The following is a 23,015-nucleotide window of genomic DNA, read 5'->3' as shown; positions in this document are numbered from 1 at the left end:
TGGGATGTTTGAGATTTAAACTACGTTTATTTGGCTTTCTCAGTCATGGGAAAAAATCAAAACGGTATGTTTTGCTTTGCCCGACGTTTTGGCTCTTTTATTGGGCCTTTCAAAAATAGAGAGTTTAAATCGTAAACAAGTAATTGTAAAGCAAACTCGGACCCGACCCGATCCCGAAAAAAATCGCAGTTCAAACCCGAGCCCGACCCGAAATATTTTTGTGGGGGAAACCCGAATAAAACCCGAATTTGAAAGGATGATAAACTCATCGTTTCTGATTGATAGAGAAACTTTCGAATACCTCTGTTCAAAATTCTGAACCCGAATTTTTTTAAGCCAGAACTCGACCCGTTCCCGATAATTTTGTAGCCGTCAAACCCAACCCGAACCCGAATCCGAACCCGACAGATTTACCATCCATCACCGTCCTTGCACGCTGAGCCCACTTTCTGATTCTAGGACAAGCAGCAGCTACGAGTCTCGTTCAACTTCTCAGATGACGCCGTCTATTACTTGGCTTCAGTTCAAGAGTGTTATTATTATGTTTTATTTAAGACACTTTACCATTTGTCATGGCATTCGTGTCTGAGTTCAAGAGTGTGTTCTTGGAAATTAGTACGAGAGTTTAAAAAATAAGATGTGATCATGTGAGAACAAGAGGTTTATGTGGTGCACGCTACTTTTGAAGTACCCATTAATGAGTACTTTCGTACCCATTTCAAAGAAAAGTGGCATAACTCATTTAATGGGTATTGTCCACTTACTCATTAAAGGGTATTTGCCACGAACTTCAGAAAAAGGGTATAATTTACCCCTCATCATTTTTCCAAAAATGGGTAAAAAATACCCCCCTCTTGCCGACTCATACGGAAACAGCGATTTCAAATGGAATTTCAAGCTTATCAGGCGACACAACACATGCAGTATTGTACTAAATCATTTTATTGGATCATATTTATAAATATAATGAAAGTTGAAACTTTAATTCGTTGATTTCTCCGGTACATCCACATTCTTGGAAATTCTCTATCCGTGGCTTTGTTCTGTATCTTAATGCTCCGGATTGCTCTCAAATTGCCCCTTTCGTTGATTTTTGAAGGCGCTGCTTTAGTGAAAAGTCGGATTAGTCTTTGTTATACAAATGTTGTGCACAAAATAACTACTTACTCTGATTCTTTAAAGTAATCGATGAAATATAATCCGCGACAAAAATCTTCCACAGTTTTTGCTTTAAATAACGACAAGTGGTTTTTTTACCCATTATTATGAACGGAACTCTTTCCTTCAGAAGAGTCAAATGTACCCTTTTTAATGTCAGAAAATAATACCCTTTTTCTGACAGCTCAGTACTAATGATGAAAATGGGTACAAGAAACCCATTTAAAGGGTACTTCAAAGTTAGCGTGTGCGTCTGCAGTATTCGCTAGAAAAGTTTGAAAAGTTTGATCCTCTACCATTGTCTGTGTTTTGCCACAATTGCACAAGTATGTTTGTAAACTTATTCAGCAAACCTAGGAGACTATAAATTTTGGCAATTGCTTGATTTCACTCATTCTCTAAAATCTGCCATTCAACTGCGGTAAATCGTAGTTTAAACTAACATCGAACAACTAGAGCTAGATTAAGCGCAGCAATTGAAACAGATAAGCCAAACTGGTATCAGTGTCCCACGTGTTGAATCGTGATGAACAATATCGACCTTCGTAAGGTCATCAACGGTACTGTATTTTCGTTTTTCTTTTCAACATTTAGTTTCCCACTACGAAGCGCCAGTAACATATATAAAACTAGAGCACCGCAAACCTCCATTTATTATCACTGGCCATAATGGAACATAGTTCGCGAGTGGCTCTAAAGCAATCAACGGAATTGTTACATGTTAGTTTGATCGACATGCCGAGCGAAGATCGAGCAAATTTTATAGAAGATTTGCGCACTACACCAGAATGGATCAATGCAGAGTACTTTAGAACGTTGCTACAAAAGTGTAATAATGATCTGACAATCGAAGTTCAAGCGGTGAGAGTGAAATATGCGTTACCAAAAGGTGAAAATTTTGCCAGTGTCATCTATAGAGCTCAAGTGAAGTATCGTAGATTGGGTGAACCGGTGACGACCTGCAGTTTCATTCTCAAGGGTGTATCAGAATCTCCTCTGGCCAGGCAAAAACTAGGCGAATACGATGTTCATGGAAAGGAAATGGACGTTTACCAGTTGGTTATTCCTGAATTGATGCGACTGATGAAATCAGCTGGCGAGTTGTCGGAGCTCTATCCCAAAGCACTGTGCGTAGATCGAAGTCACGAAATGATCATTCTGAACGATGTTCTACAGAAAGGATTTGTCATGGTTGATAGAACGATGGGATTGGATGCAGCACATTTGAAAATGTCACTCAAATCGATGGCCAAACTACATGCCAGCTCTATGAAACTGGTAGAAATGTTTCCAACGATCTTCGATCGCTATACTACTGGAATGATGAATCGCAAAACGAATGCGTTCCACATGTTCTTCCAGTCCACGTACGATGCACTAACGGATGAAATCTACACATGGAACCCTGAATGGCATTACTACGCAAACAAATTGAGAAAACTTCGACCTCATTACCTTGAGCAAGGAATGACTGTTTTCGACAACGATAGTGAGAATGATCTACGGGTATTTGTACATGGTGACTTCTGGGTTAACAATCTGATGTTCAAATATGACACTAACGGTCTTCCGATCGACGTGCTAATCTTAGATTTCCAATATTGCTGCTACGGAAGTCCTGCTATCGATTTGTGCTATTTCTTCTTCACGTCATCCAGTGATGAGATACGTCAGAATGGCTTTGATCAATATATGCAGTACTACTACCATCAGTTGTCAAATTATGTTAAAAAGTTCAACTGTTCGTTACGGTTCCCTACTTTGCACCAATTTTAACAACAGCTATTGAAGAAAATGTTCTATTGTAAGTGGTTCGCTTAATTTTTTGTGGTACATTTTATGAAACTTTCAACATTTTCAGCTGTCCATTCCAGTATAGTGGCCCTGCCGTTGCACTTGAACAAAATAGCAGATGGCGCCGACCTTGAAACCTTGCTGGCAGGTGATGAGCGTTCGAAGCGATTCAAGAGGGCTATCATGACCAACACAAACTACCAAAAGATCATCAAGGGTTTACTGCCAACCTTTGACCGAAAGGGTTTACTTGATAAGCTTGATTGATGACGATGCCAATTGTTTGTGTTGACGAATCCTAGCTTTGTAAATATAACTTCTAGCGAAAACGTTTCAAATAAAGGATTATTGAATTAGAGTTGCTAATTATATTTTCGTGTTCGAATATACCATAGCATATCAAATTCAGAAATATTGGCCGAAGAAACTGCATAAGTTGCCGATTTCTGTTTGAATGGCAATTTAATTGTTTAATTTACCACAGAAATCAAAATGACTGTGTTAAAGGATACTTATAAGCAAAGTTCATAGAATTTTCGATCGTCAAAGGCTACATGCAGAATGCAAATGCGCTTATAACACATTTTAGTTTCGTTTTTCCAACACTAGGATGATGTGTTAGTATCCATCGTATTAAGCATTGATCAGTGAGAAATGAAATTTTCCCAGTATTGCAGTAAATGATGCTGATACAAATCGAAATAATTATTTCTCAAAACGGCTTTAGCATTGTATAATAAGATTTTGATAAATCTTGATCTCTTTTTGGAAATAATACAAAGAAAATGCATCTTGCCGTATTCTCAATTCGTCGTACCGTTTTCATTTCTGTCTCAATCAGTTTCCAGATTCATCTCACAACTTACGGCTCACTGTGATATTTTGAGTGGTCAAAACACAACATATCAACAGTATAATAAAATGTTATGCATAACATGGCATGGCCATGGCATTTGCTCGCAGTGCAGCGAAAACAATACAATCAAAGGAACCGTATTTTTTCGTCGAGCATCGCGTACACATTGATGCGCACAAGCTTTTTTTTTCAGTACGACGGATTGAACTTTGTTTACATTCTCAATTTTACGCGGTCGTTGAGTAAATTTCATAAAATTTCGTGAATTATAGAAACTTGTATCATAAAGTGGTGTGACCGGTGTCGATCGCTAAGCATTTCTTTCAAATCGTGTTCGTCCTTGCAATTTCGGTGAAAAAGTGCAAAGTTGATAATTGAACTGAAGTAGGGGAACTTACGTATTGTCGGCAGCCTAAGCAGCTGAACTTTGAAGAAGTCAATTATACAGAACAATGAAGCACAATAATTAGCAGAAGACACCTGAACTACACTTGAGCACTCTTCATTTATGAATTATTATGCACAAAACATTATTTTGTTCTCTAAATCATCTATTTTTCCTCACCAAAGTCACGAGGCACTGGTTCTTTTATCGGCAATGCAATTACTATTATCGGCAGCTAAATTGTTCTCTTCGGCATTCCAAAACTGTACAAAAACTAGGTTATGTATTGGTAACTTTTCGTATTCGTTGACAATGCCTGAATTTAAACGTCACTCATTATGTTCTACTCGTTGGAAGGGCCAATGCAGAAAAATACAGACTGCACTGAGAACAGCATTGCAGTTATAAATAGAATAGCTGAGAGTCATATTGAATACACAACGCCACTAAATTTGTGCAGACTAAGGCGCCGTCCACAAATTACGTATCGCTCTAGGGGAAGGAGAAGTAGGCTCAAACGTTGCGGCTCAAACACAAATTTTTTTTTTTTTTCATACAAAGACCGTTGCGGAGGGGGGAATGGTCGAACACGATTCTCTTGAATTCTCGCATAACTTCTGATCTCGCCCTAAAAGCATTGGTAACCATGTGTGTAGCTCGTTATTACTGAGCATCTGAATGGATTTTCATGTTATTTAATAACGCTATGGGGAAGAAAGGATCAATATCTACCTGCCCGTGATGTTGGTTTGGATGCTTATTCTTTCATTTGCTCAGAAACAACGAGCTACGCTCGTGGTTACCAATGGCTTTTAGGGCGTTATTTCAGAGTATGTGAGATTTGTTCTTATTACGTATCAATTCTACACGCGGCAATCTGGACTATAGAAAGTCTTACATTTTGCCTTAAGAAAGATGGAACGATTATTGCAATACGAAAGCTATATGTATCGTTTTAGCATCACCCCACATCAAGGCGTCGATAGACGAGGGGAGCGCGCACGAGCCTACCGATCGCAAGGTTCTTGGTTCGATTCCAGGTAACCAGGAATCAAAATTATCAGATAGACGATGATACTATCATCTATCTGGAAGAGAACTGATACTATCAGTTCAGCCGGATGATACTATCATTTCTTGTCTATCCTGATAGTATAACTGAGAGAATGGTTTGTATCAGAGATAAAGGATAAATTGACAGTATTCGTATCTCAAAAAATTCTAATGATGATACTATCAGTACAACATCTCTCAAATAACAATGGTAGAGGTTCTATCTTTAACTATTAATAATATAATAGAATAAAAATTGTTGGACGATGGGTATAAAAAATTAACTAAATTCCATATTTAGCAGTCCAAGGTGGCGGCTTCAGGAGTGTAAGAATTGTTGGAAACCTATGCAATATGGGTATTTTTGGAACGGGCACGATGAGGATATGACGAAAATCGATATCCGACGCCATTTTGCAATCCAAGATGGCGGCCTCCGGATTAGTAAAATCATTGAAAACTCATGCAATATGGGCATTTTCGGAACGAGCGCGACGAGAAGATGTCATCCCATCATCGTGCCCGTTCCAAAACTACCCACATTGCATGGGTTTTCAATGATTTTACCAAACCGGAGGCCGCCATCTTGGATTTCAAAATGGCGTCGGACATCGTTTTCCGTCATTCCTTCGTCGTGCCCGTTCCAAAAATATCCATGAGAACATACCTTGAGTTATTTCTATTAGCTTTTTCCCATTAGGCGCAAGATTTTGGTTTCGGTTTTTGTATCAATGATAGGATAGATAGTGATAGCTATAGAATTTTGCAGATAGTACATTTTTCCCCAAAGATAGATGATAAAAATATGCTTGCTCAGTGATGAAAAAAATGCTGATAGTATCTCCATCCCTCTATCAATTGATAGAGATGATATAGTCTACCTTCTATTCATCATTTTTCAAGAAGTGATAGTATCCCTATCACTACCCATAGTGATAGTATCATTTGATAATATCAAAAGATAACGTGATAATGGTAAATGAGAGGGATAAATTTGAAGCCTCTCCAGGTTGCCATGAAATATATTTTTGTTTCCAAATTTGGTTTTATAACGTAAATTTATGAATTTCAATCGTTTTTCTTGTAACAAATTTTCATAAGGGTTTCCTTTGTTTATCGATAGTTCAATTTCCTGAGTGTAGTTTGCTTGGCCCAATGTCACCCTCTCGAAGGGGTGAATTTGGGCCAATTTTATGTCTCCAATTTAAAGGAAAATAATCAAACTTTTTTATTTTTATTATAATTATTTGTTCAGAATTTGCAATGTATTCTCATGTTTAGCCAAACACATCAAGTCAAATTACGAAATTTGTGCAAAAATAAATGAGTACGCATTTTTGGCCAAATCTCACCCCCAACGAAAGTACTTGTACATTTGTTTTCAAATTTCTTTAAATTCGAAAGGTAAATAATTTCACTGTGAATTGAACTATTCTCTGACACGCTGAATGGCTCGATATGGTTGTGGTCTGTAAAGGTTGCTGCTCTTGAACGCTCTATCCTCAAGTTATTACCAAGAGAACGAATGGTACACTGAAATAAGCGTTGAAGTAATGAGAAAATAGAATTATTAGTAGTAGAACGCTAGTGGTGCTGTTGTCACAAAATTGATTTAACGAATTATTACCTGTAATTGTTATTTTTAATTGATTGATCGATCCCACGCAACAGAGAATGTTTTGTTTTGGCCTTTGACACTTTGAAACTCGGTACTCACGCTGTCACATCGCAGCAAACTAGATGTTGATCACACGAACAGCAGCGACATTAGCATTCTTAGGTTAAGGTGAAACATCTCGGAATGCAAAGATGGCCGGCACAATGGCCGACTTCTCCACCTACTCACGTTTTCAAAAGCACAAAACTGGAGGAATAGTTGGCAAATGTTCCTGATCTTCTTATTTTAAGCTTTCTGCTAGTGCACAAAGCCAAAATAAAAAGTGCACTGTTGTGCGATGCTTTCTTCGCGAGATTTGTGCCTTTGAGGTTTTAGTGCAACCTTAGAAGTTGATTCCAAACTGTTTCACCTTAATGCTTCTACTAATGAGAACCATGAACAAGTTTTTAAATTAAGTATTCCAATCACGATTGAGCTGAGTTTTTTATTTGCGCTTTGGACCCTCTCGGTTCAACCGCATCGATAGCCGAGCGGTAAGCGTTCGCGCTTGACAATCGCAAGATCCTCGGTTCGATTCTGGCTTGCTGCAAGTTTCTAACCATGATATAGTAATTTTTACTGTCGAAATGGTACCATGGTAAAATTGAATACACAAAATATTTGAAATAAATGCAAATTTAGTCTACACAAATCAAGTGGCGTAGTATTTTCAACTGCAACGCTGTTCTCAGTGTAACATTAAAAAAACATTCCGATTGCGATGTTCCACGATTTTTTTTTTGCTTTATTGTTCGATCGGCTCATTCGGATCAAAATCCAAACTTTGCCAGTAAAATTTATTTGCGTTCCTTTTATTCTCAGCATATTAGAAAATCAGAATAGGCCCTTTGCAAATCAATTCACTTATGACTTGACACAAAAACATCATCCTCTGATTGCCTGTAGAACAACAGGAGTGTTGCCTAAATAGTTTAACTATTAAAAACGTATATTTTATATGTTTCTCAGTATATTGAAGATTATGCACTACAATCTTCAAATAAGAAAGTATTAAAAGGCTCAATTGTTACCAATGCATGCTTTGTTGCCTAATTCCAATAAATTAATCAGTCATGTTCGTTTTTCTGCGGATCGTGAATAATGAATACACCGCAATTGAATATGGTTTTCTTGCAACCTGGTCCCGTAATAAAAAGTGATTGCCGAGGAAATCAAAGTGCATTAATTTTAATTTGTAATTTAAAGCATAAAAATTAAGTATTTTCGAGTGTTTTATATACAAATCAAAATTTCAATAGTGCATAAGTGATCGGTGCGTAGCTTTTGTGAAAAAAATGGCATTGGAGCGGAGAATTGGACCTTTTAAAGTGGTGAGTTTTTGTAAGCTGTTCTTGTGTTGTTTTATTCGGCAGCTCACGAATGACGATAATTTCGTAAGCATTTATTTCATTCAATGATAAAACCCATGTTATATAATATTTTTGTGAAAGATGTGATTTACATGAAAGATTATAGTTCAAGGAATATGTTGAGTACATTGAAGTTAACTCTTGTACCGTAGATAAATTTAAACAAGGACGATATGTTAGTGCTGCCGAAAATACCCTCAGGGTGCCGAAGCCATCATTTACCCTAATTTATCGAAATGCAGTTTTTATTGCATTTTTGGTGTGTAAGTGTACGAACCATAACATCTTTCACAAAATTACTTTGGAAAATTAATCTATGTTGCAGGTAAGTAGGAATATCCGCCGTAGTGGAAATTTTTAAGTTTTATACGACGAATAAAAGCGCTTACGACGAAGTAGAACGAAACCCTATTGTTCTTTTTTGTTCCATTTGAGTTAAAAACGTTGGGCCAATACTAAACTTATAAAAGCATGTTGAAAAGGGTGCGGCTTATTTTTAAACAGTTCTCAAAATCAAAAATGCGTGTGCTCTACTGAATTTAAATCACATTAAAAGAGAAACCTCAAAATCTGAGCCAAAAATATTAACGTTTAGGGGTGGCGCAAGCGTCTTGAAGGTGAATTTTCAAGTTATAAAAAATGACCTTCAGTGAAGTAAACATAACTTTGTTACTTTCCAACCAATTTCAAAACTTTTAGCATCATTATCTTCAAAATTAAATTTATGAAAACTTTGTAACACATCAAATTTGTCTAAAATCAAAACAAGTCATAGTTTAAAATACTTTTAAACAAATTTTTCCTCATTTTACTACAAATTTCAACTTAGCTGGACCATAACTTCTTGAATACTCAATCGATTCCGAATCTTTATACATGTTTTTGAAGCAAATTTAGTTGTTTTCAAACTCTTCATACAACACATTTTTCTCAAAACTGGTTTTGCCTAAGTTTTTCACCAAAAACTATCCAAAAACATGATTTTTTAATGAAAAAATCAAATTTCTTTTGATTATTTAAGGTTTTTTGCCAGAAATTGAATTTTTTCTATAAAACTTAAATTTATAAAGCATCTTGCCTTTATTTAGCATTTTCAAATCAATTACTTTCTATTAGAGGATTTTTTATGTTTAACAGTTTCATTTCTCGTCTAATTAAGGCGAAACATAACGAAATCCAATGGCCCACTAAAATTTCTACTCACTATTATAAAGGCACCAACCTGAAAACATTATGAAAAAAGTACGTATAAGATCTCATTGTTTTGATCTTTCTGCTAGTGCATAAGGGCGTGAGCTTGGCTTCTAAGCTTTTTTACCTTAAGGTGAAGATGAATCGAAGCCAAATTTTAAATTTTAAAGAGCACAAATCTGGAGAACCGCACACTCGTTTGAGCTGAAAACTTAACCGATTGGTCACCGCCAGCTAGTGACCAATCGATTAAGTTTTCAGATTAAACCGATCTTTGGTTCTCCAGATTTGCGCTCTTGAAAATTTGAGGCTTGGCTTCAATTCATCTTCACCTTAAGCCTGTACATAATTTATCAGACCTTATATCAAGCGTACCGATCAGAGCACGCCACAGACCATCAGCTGATAAAATGATAATAAGATGACATTGACATTGAAAGTTCACTTCGTCACGGTGCGTGACAGAAGAAGAAGCACTTCTATTTATTCTACTGCACGAATAACGTGATCGTGACGAAATGTATCGCAACGTGATATGTCGTATATATAGACGCCGGCTCTTGTTACTACAGTAATGTCGTGCAGCTTGCCGCCAACTGGTTTCAAAACCGTTGAAAAGCACCACAATCACACAAAATAGAAAAAAATCGATTTTATTTTTCTTACCATGGTTCACGCTTGTTTCACTTCCCAGCGAGCGGCAGTTACAACGTATACATTCTCCCGGTTCGGTCACAAAAAGTTAGCTTCGGTGACAATTTTTGCATACAATAACGTTATTATTTCAGTTTTGATCAGAACTCAAAAGTGTACTACAGCAGCTTAATTAATTTCCATTGGTGAGATGTTTGATAGTAATGCAATGAGATTTTTATACGTTTGTCGGTTGTCAAGTTAACTAAAAACTGAAAAGTGCAGTAAAAAACTATAGAAATGGAATCATGTTGGTATCCCGTGATTTCTTAAGTGACATTGAATTGACCGGAGACCAAGAAGAGAAAAATTTCCATCAATCACTAACAGTGGAAAGAAATCTTAGATTAAAAATAATCTCAATTCCCCATTTTGCCACAAATTTTGGCTCATTTGTGGCTTCAGTCGTCGCGCAACCGGTAGATATTTGCGAACATTTGCATGTGCCACATTTATGCAAAGACAACGTGCAGTTGTGTCAAGCGAAGTCTGTGGTGAGCAGAATATTTTAAAACTGGTTTCACCTGAAACGGTTATAGATACGGTCACAAGCCGAGAAAGTTCATCATATCGGTAGAAGTGAATCGGTTGCCGTTAGTCACATTGTAATCGATGCATTTGACCCGTCCTCAACGCCTAGTAAATAATAGCATAGCAGTAATTGATGTAGAGGACCGAGGCTTATCGTGAACAAGAATTTAACTGCGTGTTTGTAAACAACCTTGTTATTTTCGAATTTTGTTGTTAGAACTTGTGGAACAGTTTTCGGTAGAACTGCTTTGCACCGGTTTTTTCTTCTTGTTACGACAGCCTAATAAATAATGAATGAGATTCGCAGCATAGTGTAGTATATCCGATGCCTTGAAATGGCTTGCTCTAGCTGTGAGTTAATGATGTTGTGATGGTGTCGGCGTATCATTTTTAGTGTAGCCGATTTCCACCAGCATGTTATTCGACATTAAATCCATATCGATCGTTCATGATTAGAAGCTTATACTAGACGTCGTTCCATTTACACTATGGTTCGAAATGACATTACTAAGGATTTTCGGATATCACCATGCTCCTGCGGGGGCAAGTGACGCGATCAGGATCAATCGTGCTGCGCACAGTGGTTCCATTTGTTCTACGAAGCGGTCATAAATCATTTTACTCAATATCCGATGGTAAATACCATTAGAAATTGCCAAATATTTTTTTGTTTTGACTGTTAAAACTCCATTGAGGTTGATGCCGTTATTGATATCACTTCGAAAATTCTGATTCGGATACGGAGGTCATATTGAGAATGCTCTGTTATATGCATTATTATATGTGCATAAACCGACTTGCAATTATCTCTCTTTCCGTACCCAAGATCAACAATAGCTAGTATTAAATATTTTATTGATAAGTACCATTAAATCTTTAGATTGAAAGCAATAGATTAAGATTATTATTGTCCAACTTGAGAAGATTCCCCTCACAGAGTTGCTTCACATGCTCATAAGCTTACTTTTGGTGTGTGGATCTGAAAAGCAAAAGAACACTTTTCCAAGTGCCGAAGATGTACATACTAAATAAATACTTGACAAACTTATTAATTGATAATACCAATTTCACTTCAAATCCCTACCAAAACGAAATAACGAACATGTCACTTAATGTCATCAACCTTAAGTTTCAAATATTTACAACTGAGAAATAACTAATGAATTATTTGGAAATATTTTGTTGCATAATAATATTTATTTATTCGCACAATTTTATTTTTTTCAGCGCTGTATATATAGATGCTGTAATTTTGTTGAATATCTTATTTTGATGTTCAAAATTAATACAAGTACAATTTCATGTCGTTCCTCTCACACTTTGGGAAGTCATCTCATACATATTAGAATGGCTGTTGTACCAATACTAATTTACCAGAATTTCATTGTCTTAGTGCCCTCACTAAAACTACTTGTTAAATCAATATACAATGTTGCAAGTGCATTCATATCGAACTGAAGTATAAGTAGTGAAAATTTCATTATTTTGTATATTTAATCCGATTAGCTACAAATATACTGGTATGTAACAAATTCTATGAATATTTTTACCATTGCCTTTATTGGTAAAAACTCACAACTTTGAAATCACGCTGCTAATTTGTTTGCAAATATTTGCAGCTAGAACCTTCACAGGTTTATTCTCCTACTCAAACATGATCATTTGGTGGCAGAAGTTTGATTAAATGTGTAAACATATTCAAAAACGAACTTCAAATAAAGTGATGTAGTTACGAAGTGAATGTATTTCTATCCTCATTACTCACGTCAATACTGACTCGTAGATGTCAAATAATACTCTAAAACGTATCGGAAGTTATAGATATACATCTGTACTAATGTTCTGTAATCTAAACTGATTGAAAAATCATTTAATTCTGGTTTGCGAGAACAACAAACAAAGTGCTGAAGTAGCTTAATTTTTAACGTATTTTTAACATATGAAAAATACACTCAATCATTCATAGCCCTACTATGCATATGATACAAGAACGTCTATAATGTTTATGTTTTTACATTCTTGAGATCATAATTGATTCATGAAAAGGTAAAGGAATGACAACCAAAACATCTTGTTTTTCGATTTATGACCTATGGGCGGTACCACTGTGCTGTGTGTCGATCGGGTAGCACGGTGGAATAGTTTTCGTTGATCGCAAATCGCGTTAGAAGTGTTATATCCTTTGATCATATCGCTTGCTCTTGCGAGGACGAACGATGAACACTTGTTCGGCGTACAATGCATTTATCGAATAATATCGCGAATCTGATTAGGCGTGAATATATGATGGATCGCATCACGAAATGAAGGTGACTCCCAGATCCTTACCTTATCCCACTAACCCAAACTTTCCATGACAACTGTGGAGATGTAAAAGATTCTTCGGTCTCTAGTAACAATGGTTATCTAACTAACATTCCTTCCCTTCTCCGATGACCGTAAGGACCGGCGCCGTTATTGACTTTTAAAGTTTGAGCTCTCGATTTTTGCACATTGATAGTGTTAAGCTAATCCCAAGCCCCATTCACTAAACCTCTGTGCAACTTCGATTGTTCTGATCAATCACGGAGTAGCAACTACGAATTGTAGGTCATGCTCATGCTCATTGTATGTTAGGTCCCGGTTGGGGCAACTAGCACTTCTTTGGTCGAGGCAGAATGATCTATTCCAAAATAAACTACAATCATAGAAGCACAATCATCATAGAAGCACAATTGGTATAGATTCGAGAAAATGAGCCCCAGACAACATTTACAGATTCAATAAACATAGTTGCACGAGATTAGTGCAAACACACCAGTCACGTTCAAATTGCTAGTACCGTAATCCGGGGTAACATTAATCGAAATGACCCTCCTTGGAAAAAGTTCGAAACAACATTTATCGATGAAATATTTTCAATGCATGAATGGCGATTCTCTACTTCTATTCATGAGCTAATAAACATCAAGGTTTTTTAAAAGACACGGACACCGTCTTCAGCCATTTAGCTGCACAGACTGTAACTTAACACTAGACAACGGACAAGCATGGTACAGCCATGAAACATTCCTGACGAAAAGTTTCAATGGCTGAAGCGGGAATCGAACCCGCACCCCTTGACACGATGCGATTAAATGCCTGACGACACTAACCGCACGGCCACGAAGCCCACGAAAATTGTGAAAATTGAGTGGTGTTCATGCGTAAATTTTTCAACTTTTGGAAATAATTATTTTTATGATTATGGATGACACGATTGAATAATCATGTCACACATGAGCTCTAAACGATATAAGCAAAAGAAATGCGGTTGTTACTAGATATTACATCGCTGAAAACGATTTCGTTGCCAAACTTTTATGAAAATATTCACTTGAGCATACTTGACAAAGTATAATAAGAAATGCAGAACTTCTTTAGAAAATTGCCTACCTTTAAGCGTATTCCACAATTCAATGTGTTTTTTATTTTGAAATAACTCAAAAAAATAAATGAATTGTAACAGTTTGTTCTTCATATTCGATTTCAGGAACCATGATTTTAGTAAGTAATGATGTTTTCCATATTACCGATCCCAATTTTCATGGGTGATCAATGTTAATATCAGCTAAATAATAAAATCCTTAAAACGTTTTTTAAAACATGTTTTAAGCTTCCAGAAAATAAAATATAGTATAATGACATGTGCAATGGGTGTCAGTACCTGATATTAAAATATAAAATTTGCAACATATGCATTTTCAAATGTAATTTTTATGAAACATAAAAAAAATAATCAATGTTACCCCGGATTACGGTACCTACAATTTTTATAAGGAATTTCTTAGTTACATATAATTTACAATGTGAAATTACGGAAGTGCAATAGTGGTTTGGGGCCGTTCACGAACCACGAAAAAATATGAACACGGTAATAAATTCCCATGTTTTTGAAAAAAAAAATCCTTTTTTTATAAAACAAGTTTTTTAGGGTTATATATATTGTGTATGTGGTTTTTGTGAGGCCATCAAAGACTATTATGTTGAATAATTTATTAATAACATCCCAAATTTGTGAAGAACAAAGAAGAAACAGTAAAAATGGAAAAAGGAAAAAAAATCTCAATATTACCTAATAGGTTCTTCCTATTTTTGCTAGAAAAACTGTGTGTTACTTCTGCAGAAGGACCACAGGCAACGAGTGGGAAAGAAAAGTTCTGGGCTGCATCCTTCCTGGTTCGCATCATTATCAAGTATTTGCAATTTTTATCGTGATAACATGTTGCACGTAAGTTTCTTTAGATTAACTCTCAGGCTGAACTGTCAGCTCTCCTATCAGACATCTTAAGAAGTAAAAGGTATTCGCACCTTTAACAAAAAATCAAAAAATCGGAGGTTGTGGTATAAAGTTTACATTCATGAAGTCGATTATTTCACGTGCGTAAGGTGCCACCATATAATATTGGAATCTATCCTCAGTAAATATGTTGAAGAGTCAAGTATTTCAGAATTCTGCCTACCAAATTCATTGATTGTCATGTTTACTAGGAAGCAAAAATAAAAATCGAACAATGTCATACAGATCTTTGGAATACTTAGCTCCAGTTCACCGCCGGATATCACTTACGTCGTCCTTGGTAGTGTTCTTATGAACCTATGGACTACTTCGCTTTTTATTGTTAGCTTGCGGGTCGGAAGGACCTGCCTTAGGGGTGAGACTCTTAGGGTCGGCACGTTGGAGCTGGTCAAGAACCCAAGTAAAACTAATTTTGTTCTTATATATCATAATATTGTAACAGTTTACTAACATTTAACAAACAAAAGAATAACAATTAACACAATATAATATTAACTCTACTAACAAATACTAACCAATTAACAAACCTATTCTTAACAAATAACTAACAAAGTTAGCGTATCTCAACGGTAACATAATTGTTAAATAATCAGCTGATTCATAAATCGTATTCATATCACTGCGGACATCAAAATATGAAACATAAGTACGTATCAGTATTTGCTTTAGGTGTCGGCCAGGGTAGACGCGTCACGCGAAGCGACGCGAAAATCCTTTGGAGTTTGACATTTCATTATTAATAATTGTTATTCTTTCCTAGGCAATTTTCGCGTCGCTTCGCGTGACGCGTCTACCCTGGCCGATACCTTAGAGTTACTATGTAAGAAAAAGATAGAACATCCGAAGCTTGCTATCTCCAAATGCAAATTAGCCACAGAAATAATATAGAAAAAACTAAATGTCTCACCGAATTTTTAAATGACATGGCTGGAATTAGATTGTATGAGTAGTGGCGAATGACTCTGCTGATAAATTCGTCGATAATTGCTGATGCAGGAACTGCAGGAACAGCCACTAAAGAAAATACGTTTTGAAGCAGAGTCGCACTTTTTAGCACCCAACAGTTCAAATAGCCCGTAAATCTACAGTTAAAACACATTTAATCACATTTCAAAAATCACTTTAAAAGTGAAATCGATCAAAAAGTTAAAAAAAACATATTTTTGCAATTCCGTTGCAAATCAATCAACTTTTCATTGAGAAGTTGATCAACATAACGGCCTACTTTTCCTACCAATGGAAACAGTACTGTTTTGGTAGGCGTCAACCGAATAACCCAGTGTCCCCGTCCCAGTCGAGACGAGTCATTCTAATCTCGGGTGACGTGAGGCGACTAATGTTAATCAAATGGAAGCGAGTCGACACCTCACCGACTCTTGGGGACGGACCTGGTGTAGTGGTTAGAACACACGCCTCTCACGCCGAGGACCTGGGATCGAATCCCATCCCCGAGATAGTCACCAAATAATTCAGTGACGACTTCCTTCGGAAGGGAAGTAAAGCCGTTGGTCCCGAGATGAACTAGCCCAGGGCTAAAAATCTCGTTAATAAAGATAGAAAAAAAAACCTCACCGACTCGTCTCGCCTTACATGCCGCACAGAATAAGTGCAATTGCATTCTTGAGTTTATTCTACGACTGGTGTGAGGTGAGAACTGTCGGTGTCGTATAGCGAGGTGACAATTCTCGACGCCAGTGAAGTAACTTTCCATTTGGTTTACACGGCGAGTCACTTAACTAGAGGATGTAGACTCTGCGATCAGGTTCCGACACAGCTTGGCGATTCAATCGTCCAGCATTTGTAGTCAGCTACTGCTTGTGTTTACTTACCTGTTCATTCCTCTAATGGACCAATGCACGAGTTCACTAATTTGACGTTTTAGCAGTGCCGAATTCACTCGTTGCCATGGTCACGTAAATAACACGGCACCGCTCAAAAGTCAAATGGACCGATGCACGAGTTCACTAATTTGACGTTTGAGCGGTGCCGAATTCACTGGTTTCCATGGTCACATAAATAACACGGCACCGCTAAAACGTCAAAAAGTGAACCCGTGCATAGGTCCATAGTGAACTCGTGCATTGGTCTTTAGGGAATATGAACCGATGCACGAGTTCACTATTTGACGTTTTAGCGGTGCCGTGTTATTTACGTGACCATGGTAACGAGTGAATTCGGCACCGCTCAAACGTCAAATTAGTGAACTCGTGCATCGGTCCATAGATATGCATTATGCATGATACCGATGGGAGTGAGAAACATTCATAGGTATAACTGTATCACAGCCTACGTGATTGAAAAATACTGAAACTACGCATGACTGTATGCCCATGTGGGTTCTCTTGAAATTTTTGTTTGTGCTTTCAGAGTTGATCCAGTTGAAACGGCATTTTTCGAAATAGCAAAAAATGTTGTATGCAACTCGTTGCAAAACTCGATTTTTTCAGCACTCGTTGTATTCATCCAACTCGGCGAGCCTCGTTGGATAAATGTATAACTCGTGTTGAAAAAATCAAAACTTGTTGCATAAATAACTATTTTATATTCCAAGAGCAAAATTTGGACACACAACCATTCGGTATCAACGCTTCTACAATGTTCCAAACACTCATCAATCAAAATTTCAAAATATGCATGCTTGTTTTCAAAATAGCGTATAACGGTCTTTGAAATATTGTTAATAATTTTCAATCTATTAGAAAACACTGAAAAAACCCCTCCATGTAGAAAACTTTTCTTGGTCAAATATCTCCCACAGATTCTAATTTGAAATCATATAGAGAATTATAAATTTATTATAAATTGTTTAAAAAGTATAGTAAATATTATGGATCCGGTAGAAATAAAGACCAACACTCGTCAATTAAAATGGAGCTCACTTGAGAAAATTTCTTCTTCACCAGCAGGCAAATTTGTGAAAGCTTTCTTATGATTTGGTCACACGGGTTCTAGTGGTCACACGGGTTCTAGTGGTGCATTATCAATTCAAAGATTTGTCAACTCAGGTAGGCAAAGTGTACTTATCAAAGCAATTGAAATCTAACTGCATCTGTTAGGACAAACGAGTATACCAAGTTTTTGTATGAATAGAATGATAAAAAAATCCGTCATTATGAGTTTTATAAGGCAAAACAATTTATTTAAAAAGCCTGCAAACGTGTTTTACAACTATGAGATAGTAATAGTTATAAATCAACTGAGTGATGAACTCGCCATTGGCGAAAAGCCTCTTAAATAAAGATAAATATTAATAATACTAATAACAATAATAGTTATAAATCACATCAAAATACAGGCGACTGCATGCAAAGTTGTATAAAATTTTCAATTTACCATGTTTCCTGTCATATGGGGTAAAATGAGGCATTATCGTAAAATACAAGGACAAAGCATGATCTTAAATAGCTGCTCACAATGTATCTTGTAGTGAAAAATGTTGTATTTGACCGCTGGTAAACGGAAACAGTCTAAGTATGTTTTATTAATCTTTTGTGTGAAAATACGTTAAATAGGGCAAAATCGACCATTTCCCGACGTCTACACAAGACGAGACCTTTGCCAATCGACTTCTCGTGTTGTTTACAAGTAAATAGGTACATGATTACTGTGCGATCGTTCGAAGCTTGGTTGATGTGAAGAATGTCGTTAGTGTTTCGTCTTTTATTTGTTATATGGCAATTAGATTTAAGAAAAACTGGTCGAAGGTCATAACCTGAAGAAAGTTGTAGTACTCCGACTTTAGCAAAATATGCCATTTCTCATGACTGAAGAAGCCTACAATAGAGTGCATCGCTTTGTTCATCAGTCCCGGACCTCAAAACATCCGATAAACAATATCTCTGCATAAAAACAGTCGTTTATCGCATAATCTGAATGTGATGTGGCTCGTAAACTGATAACAATTTATTGCGCTATACAGGACTAATTTGTCCGATGATATCGTTTCAGTTACTTCTCGTGCATATTTTGACGGTAACGGTTCGCAAAATAACACCCCGTTTCAGCAATTAAAATGGTATCGAAGAAGGATCCCACAGCCTGGCTGGATAATGCCTTCTTCGAAAAAGTGCTTCGGCAGGCTCTCAGCGACAAAGCTATCACTGTTGAAGACTTCTTCATAAGCCTCAACAACGATTCCAGCACTCAGTACGCCAGCACAATTTATCGAGCCACGGTCAGCTATTGGATCAAGGGCAAGGTCGACCATATTGCTCTCGTTATAAAGCTGATTTCTTCAAAAGTAAACCAGCTAGCTGACGCAAATTCCTTCCAAAATGAACTCAATCTGTACAGAAACTACATCAGTAGAATGGAAGATCTGTTGGCACAGGCAGGATACTCGGATCTTCATCTGGCTCCAAGGTGAGTATTTTGGTCGAAAGCGAATCAAAGCATTGAATTCACGATTTTCTTAATTTTGCAGATTGATATACGCATCTACGGAACCTCAGCCAGTGATGATCTTGGAAGACGTAACTCACAATCACTACGAGCTATACAAGAGTTCCATGAATTTTGATGATGCTAAAGTAGTAACGGAGAAACTTGCCAGATTCCATGCAGCATCTTTCTGTCTGTTGAAGGACATTTCGGTAAGTTGCAATACTATTGGATTCCACTAATATATTATCTAACTAGTTTTCTTCCCAATAACAGAACAAAATTCCCGACGATCTGTTCAGTGGTTTGTTCAAGGCAAAGCCTAACCAAGGTGTGAAGTTTATGGAGGAAAATTTTGGCATTTTCGCTGAAGAGATCGCCAAGTGGGAGGGCTTTGAACATTATGCAGAAAAAGTGGGGAAGCTGTTGCCAAACTTTCTGCAGCGTGGAATTGAGATCTACAACCCAGAAATTGAAAGTGCTTCCCTCAAAGTGCTTAACCATGGGGATTTCCACTATAACAACATGCTGGTTAAGTTCGATAGCGAACGATCCGCCATATTGGATGTTCTCTTTGTAAGACCATTGCAGTCCTGGTGATAATTTTAAATGTTTTAAATCTATAGTTCATTTCAGGTCGACTTTCAACTGAGCTTCTGGGGCACTCCAGCGGTTGACCTCTACTATCTGCTTTATCTGGTTTGCAATCGAGAGACACGTGACGAACACCGACAGGAGCTTATCTACCACTACCACCAGAAGTTGACGGAAACTTTGGACAAAATGGGCCACATCGGAACCGTCCCGACGTTATTAGATCTTAACAATGATCTGCTGCGGGCAGGATTCCTGGAGGTGGTGATCGTTGTGTGTTTTATTCCATTTTTGTTTGCCGATTACAGCGCAGCGCTGAATGTGTTTGGCGAAACGAACGACGCCAAAGCCTACCGAAGGCAGCTGTACTGCAATCCTCAATACCGAGAGATACTGGAACCCCTGTTGCCGTACTTTTTACATAAAGGTTTCTTGGATTGAAATCGTTCGGAAGATATCAAGAAATACATTCTAGGCTTACTATCAACATAGGAACTGTACTGAGTAATGAAAAAGAATTAAAAAAATTATGGACATTTTTGAAAAATCATTTGAAGTTTTTTGTGCATTGATATGCTTTGTATCATGATTTAAAGTAAACATTTCCATGAATTAGCGGAATTTGGGGCAAGTGTGCCATAGGGGCAAGTGTGCCACACCTGATTTTTATAAAAACTACAAACTATATTTTTTATTTGAGCTTAACAATATGTTCCCTCATAGTTCATTATAGAATGGTCAAAATATGACGAAAATTGCTTAATTTTTCACGTATTTACATCGACTTTTGTGAAAATCATCAAATTTCAGTGATTTTTTATAAGATTTCGTTGTTTCTAAATAGCATGGTGAAAGGTAAATTAATAACGAAGTTTTCAAACGTGCTGTACATCGTGAAGCTATACAAATGTGTAAGTAGTTGTGGCATTTGAACGAAAAAAATATTTAGTTTTACTTACGAAATCCATTTTGGTTGAAATCTATAAATTTTGGGGCAAGTGTGCCACCTATTTGATAAACAAAAATAGTTGAAGTGAAATTCATAAAAATGTAAGCATCATCAACAAAATCATAATAATAAACCAAAATGAGGCACTAGTAGTGGTTTCTGAAGTGTAGAAGGGGAATAGAGAACATTATTGCTCCCACAGTGATTTTTTTCTCCAAATATTCGATAATAACACGATTTAAGGCGTTTTAAGAATTGTTTTACTTATTTTCATCAATATTTTACCGTTATATAGTGCTGATCTAGTGTAATATTATACAGTTCCCCCGTTATGAGAGTAATTCATATATCGTATTGAATGGAGACAAAAAATACCAATTTCAGTTATTCGAATTGACTAGTAGAAAGTTCCGCATGTGATGAACCTTGTTATAAAGCATCCCCTCATGACGGTAAACTTTAAAATATTTTCAAAATTATCAATTAGGCTCTGCTTTGTTAGCAATATTAATAGGAAATAAAGAAAATTTCATTACAAGTAGAATTACATGAATGTTCATTCGGTGGCCATCTTGCCCCATAAGGGTGGCACACTTGCCCCATAGTGTTGAAAATCAGGTTATTTTGGACGATATTTGAGGAGCTCCAAAACTAATACTTTTGAAATTATGTTCTTTTTAAATGGCACAGTGCTTATGAAAAGATGTGAATCTAACACCATGAGGCTGAATTGGTGGGTTTTTTAAGCTTTAGACAAAGTTTGAAAACAATTTGCTTAAGGTGGCACACTTGCCCCAAATCCCGCTAAAAGAAGATGTTTATATTTCTGCTTGATTGTTTATTTATTACGTTCACTTAACAGTTTTAAACTTTTTACAAGTTCAAGGAAGCAAATATTCCATAATAGTTATAAGGGAAACTAAATTTAACCAATTAAATTGAGTTGAACTAATCATATTTTTACTCGAACGTTTGTTCAACAGGTTCAAAAGCCTTTAGGCATAACGAAGCCAAACTCAATTGATTTATGTAATATTTACTATTCGAGAGCCCTTTCATGAATCCAGGACGTTTTACTTTACTATAGAGGTAAGAACTTGGTGGATTTTAGGTACATTTTGTTTAAAATCAAGAGATTTTCGTTTAATTTCTTCAATAATAATACAAACATTACATTTATTTCTTATTCCTAGGTGCAACACTCTCGTCTCAAATCAATTTTAAAACGAGATTAAGCTATTATTAAAATTTTATTAACAACATATTACATTTTATTTGCCCAATTTTTACTAATGATATGAATTCACCAGCTTAAAAGAAAAAAAAACGCTTCGAAATAAACTTGGCCTAACCTAGCATAAAGCACCAATTGTTACAATAGAAGGAATGGAGCTTCAGAATCATTTTCAAAATGTTGTATTGTAGGATTCTATACCATTACCCGGAATACCATCACCCGGTATGCCATTTACCGGAATACCACTTACCGGAATGTACCATTACCCGGAAAGACCGTTTACCGGAATGTATTATTTAACGGAATGCATCATTACCCGGAAAGCTAAATCTTCCATTTTCGATGACCTTTTTCAGTACATTTGTATACAATTTTTATTCTCATTCAATGATGCTCAGCACAAATTATGTCACGCTAACCATGGACATTCTTGGCTCCCTCGGTTTCCGTAAACACTATTTCAAAAGACATCTTCAAACAGCTATGGACCAAATCTCGCGCAACGTGTCTGAAAGACCTATCTAACATTGAGAGGATCTCTTTGTTTACTTTCTCTTTAATCAATAACTGAGTCACATTTACCTCTTCTGTTGCGTTTTTGTATGAAACGCTATTCAAAATTGCCTTTCGATCTATAGTGAAAAACTTCCCAAAAGTTTTGGTATTCCAAATAATCGAAAGAGAGCGAGAGAGGAAAGAATCTCTCATTTGTACATAAGTCCCTTAGTAATGTTTAGCGCGAAATATGTTTTACTTCTTGCCACGAGTCAACTGGGACAAAGCCATTCTAGTAGCATTTCTACAGTTAATAGAGCTTAGTGACAGTTGAACACACGAACACTTACATAC

The 23,015-nt window shown here is 36.6% G+C and overlaps 2 protein-coding genes across 3 annotated transcripts; both read left to right on the top strand.

Annotated features, from left to right (window-relative positions):
- The first annotated feature begins 1,399 nt into the window (after nucleotides 1-1,399).
- On the top strand, nucleotides 1,400-3,310 carry LOC5564431. Its single transcript, XM_021849560.1, has 2 exons — nucleotides 1,400-2,962; nucleotides 3,020-3,310. The coding sequence occupies exon 1, from the start codon at nucleotides 1,828-1,830 to the stop codon at nucleotides 2,932-2,934; it is 1,107 nt and encodes a 368-aa protein (XP_021705252.1). The 5' UTR covers nucleotides 1,400-1,827; the 3' UTR covers nucleotides 2,935-2,962; nucleotides 3,020-3,310.
- A 6,854-nt stretch (nucleotides 3,311-10,164) lies between these two features.
- Nucleotides 10,165-20,530, top strand: LOC5564424. 2 transcript variants are annotated; one of them, XM_001648723.2, is made up of 5 exons: nucleotides 10,165-10,303; nucleotides 18,955-19,368; nucleotides 19,430-19,598; nucleotides 19,663-19,962; nucleotides 20,023-20,530. In XM_001648723.2, exons 2-5 carry the CDS (start codon nucleotides 19,019-19,021, stop codon nucleotides 20,419-20,421), a joined length of 1,218 nt encoding a protein of 405 aa, XP_001648773.2. In that variant the 5' UTR covers nucleotides 10,165-10,303; nucleotides 18,955-19,018; the 3' UTR covers nucleotides 20,422-20,530. The 2 variants fall into 2 exon arrangements, with proteins under 2 accessions (XP_001648773.2, XP_021705251.1); XM_021849559.1 differs by lacking the exon at nucleotides 10,165-10,303 and having other exon boundaries at nucleotides 18,926-19,368.
- Nucleotides 20,531-23,015: the final 2,485 nt, after the last annotated feature.

Source organism: Aedes aegypti, chromosome 3, assembly GCF_002204515.2.
Source record: "Aedes aegypti strain LVP_AGWG chromosome 3, AaegL5.0 Primary Assembly, whole genome shotgun sequence".
Lineage (NCBI taxonomy): Eukaryota > Metazoa > Arthropoda > Insecta > Diptera > Culicidae > Aedes > Aedes aegypti.
Note: the sequence above shows the minus strand (reverse complement) of the source record. Positions and strands in the feature narration are given on the sequence as shown.

Excerpts from the sequence above, each read along its gene's own strand:
- LOC5564431 (XM_021849560.1), top strand. The coding sequence starts at position 1,828 with ATGGAACATAGTTCGCGAGTGGCTCTAAAGCAATCAACGGAATTGTTA.
- LOC5564424 (XM_001648723.2), top strand. The coding sequence starts at position 19,019 with ATGGTATCGAAGAAGGATCCCACAGCCTGGCTGGATAATGCCTTCTTC. Across the intron at positions 19,599-19,662 it reads GTCTGTTGAAGGACATTTCG|AACAAAATTCCCGACGATCT; the intron begins GTAAGTTGCAAT and ends TCCCAATAACAG. Across the intron at positions 19,963-20,022 it reads CCATATTGGATGTTCTCTTT|GTCGACTTTCAACTGAGCTT; the intron begins GTAAGACCATTG and ends AGTTCATTTCAG.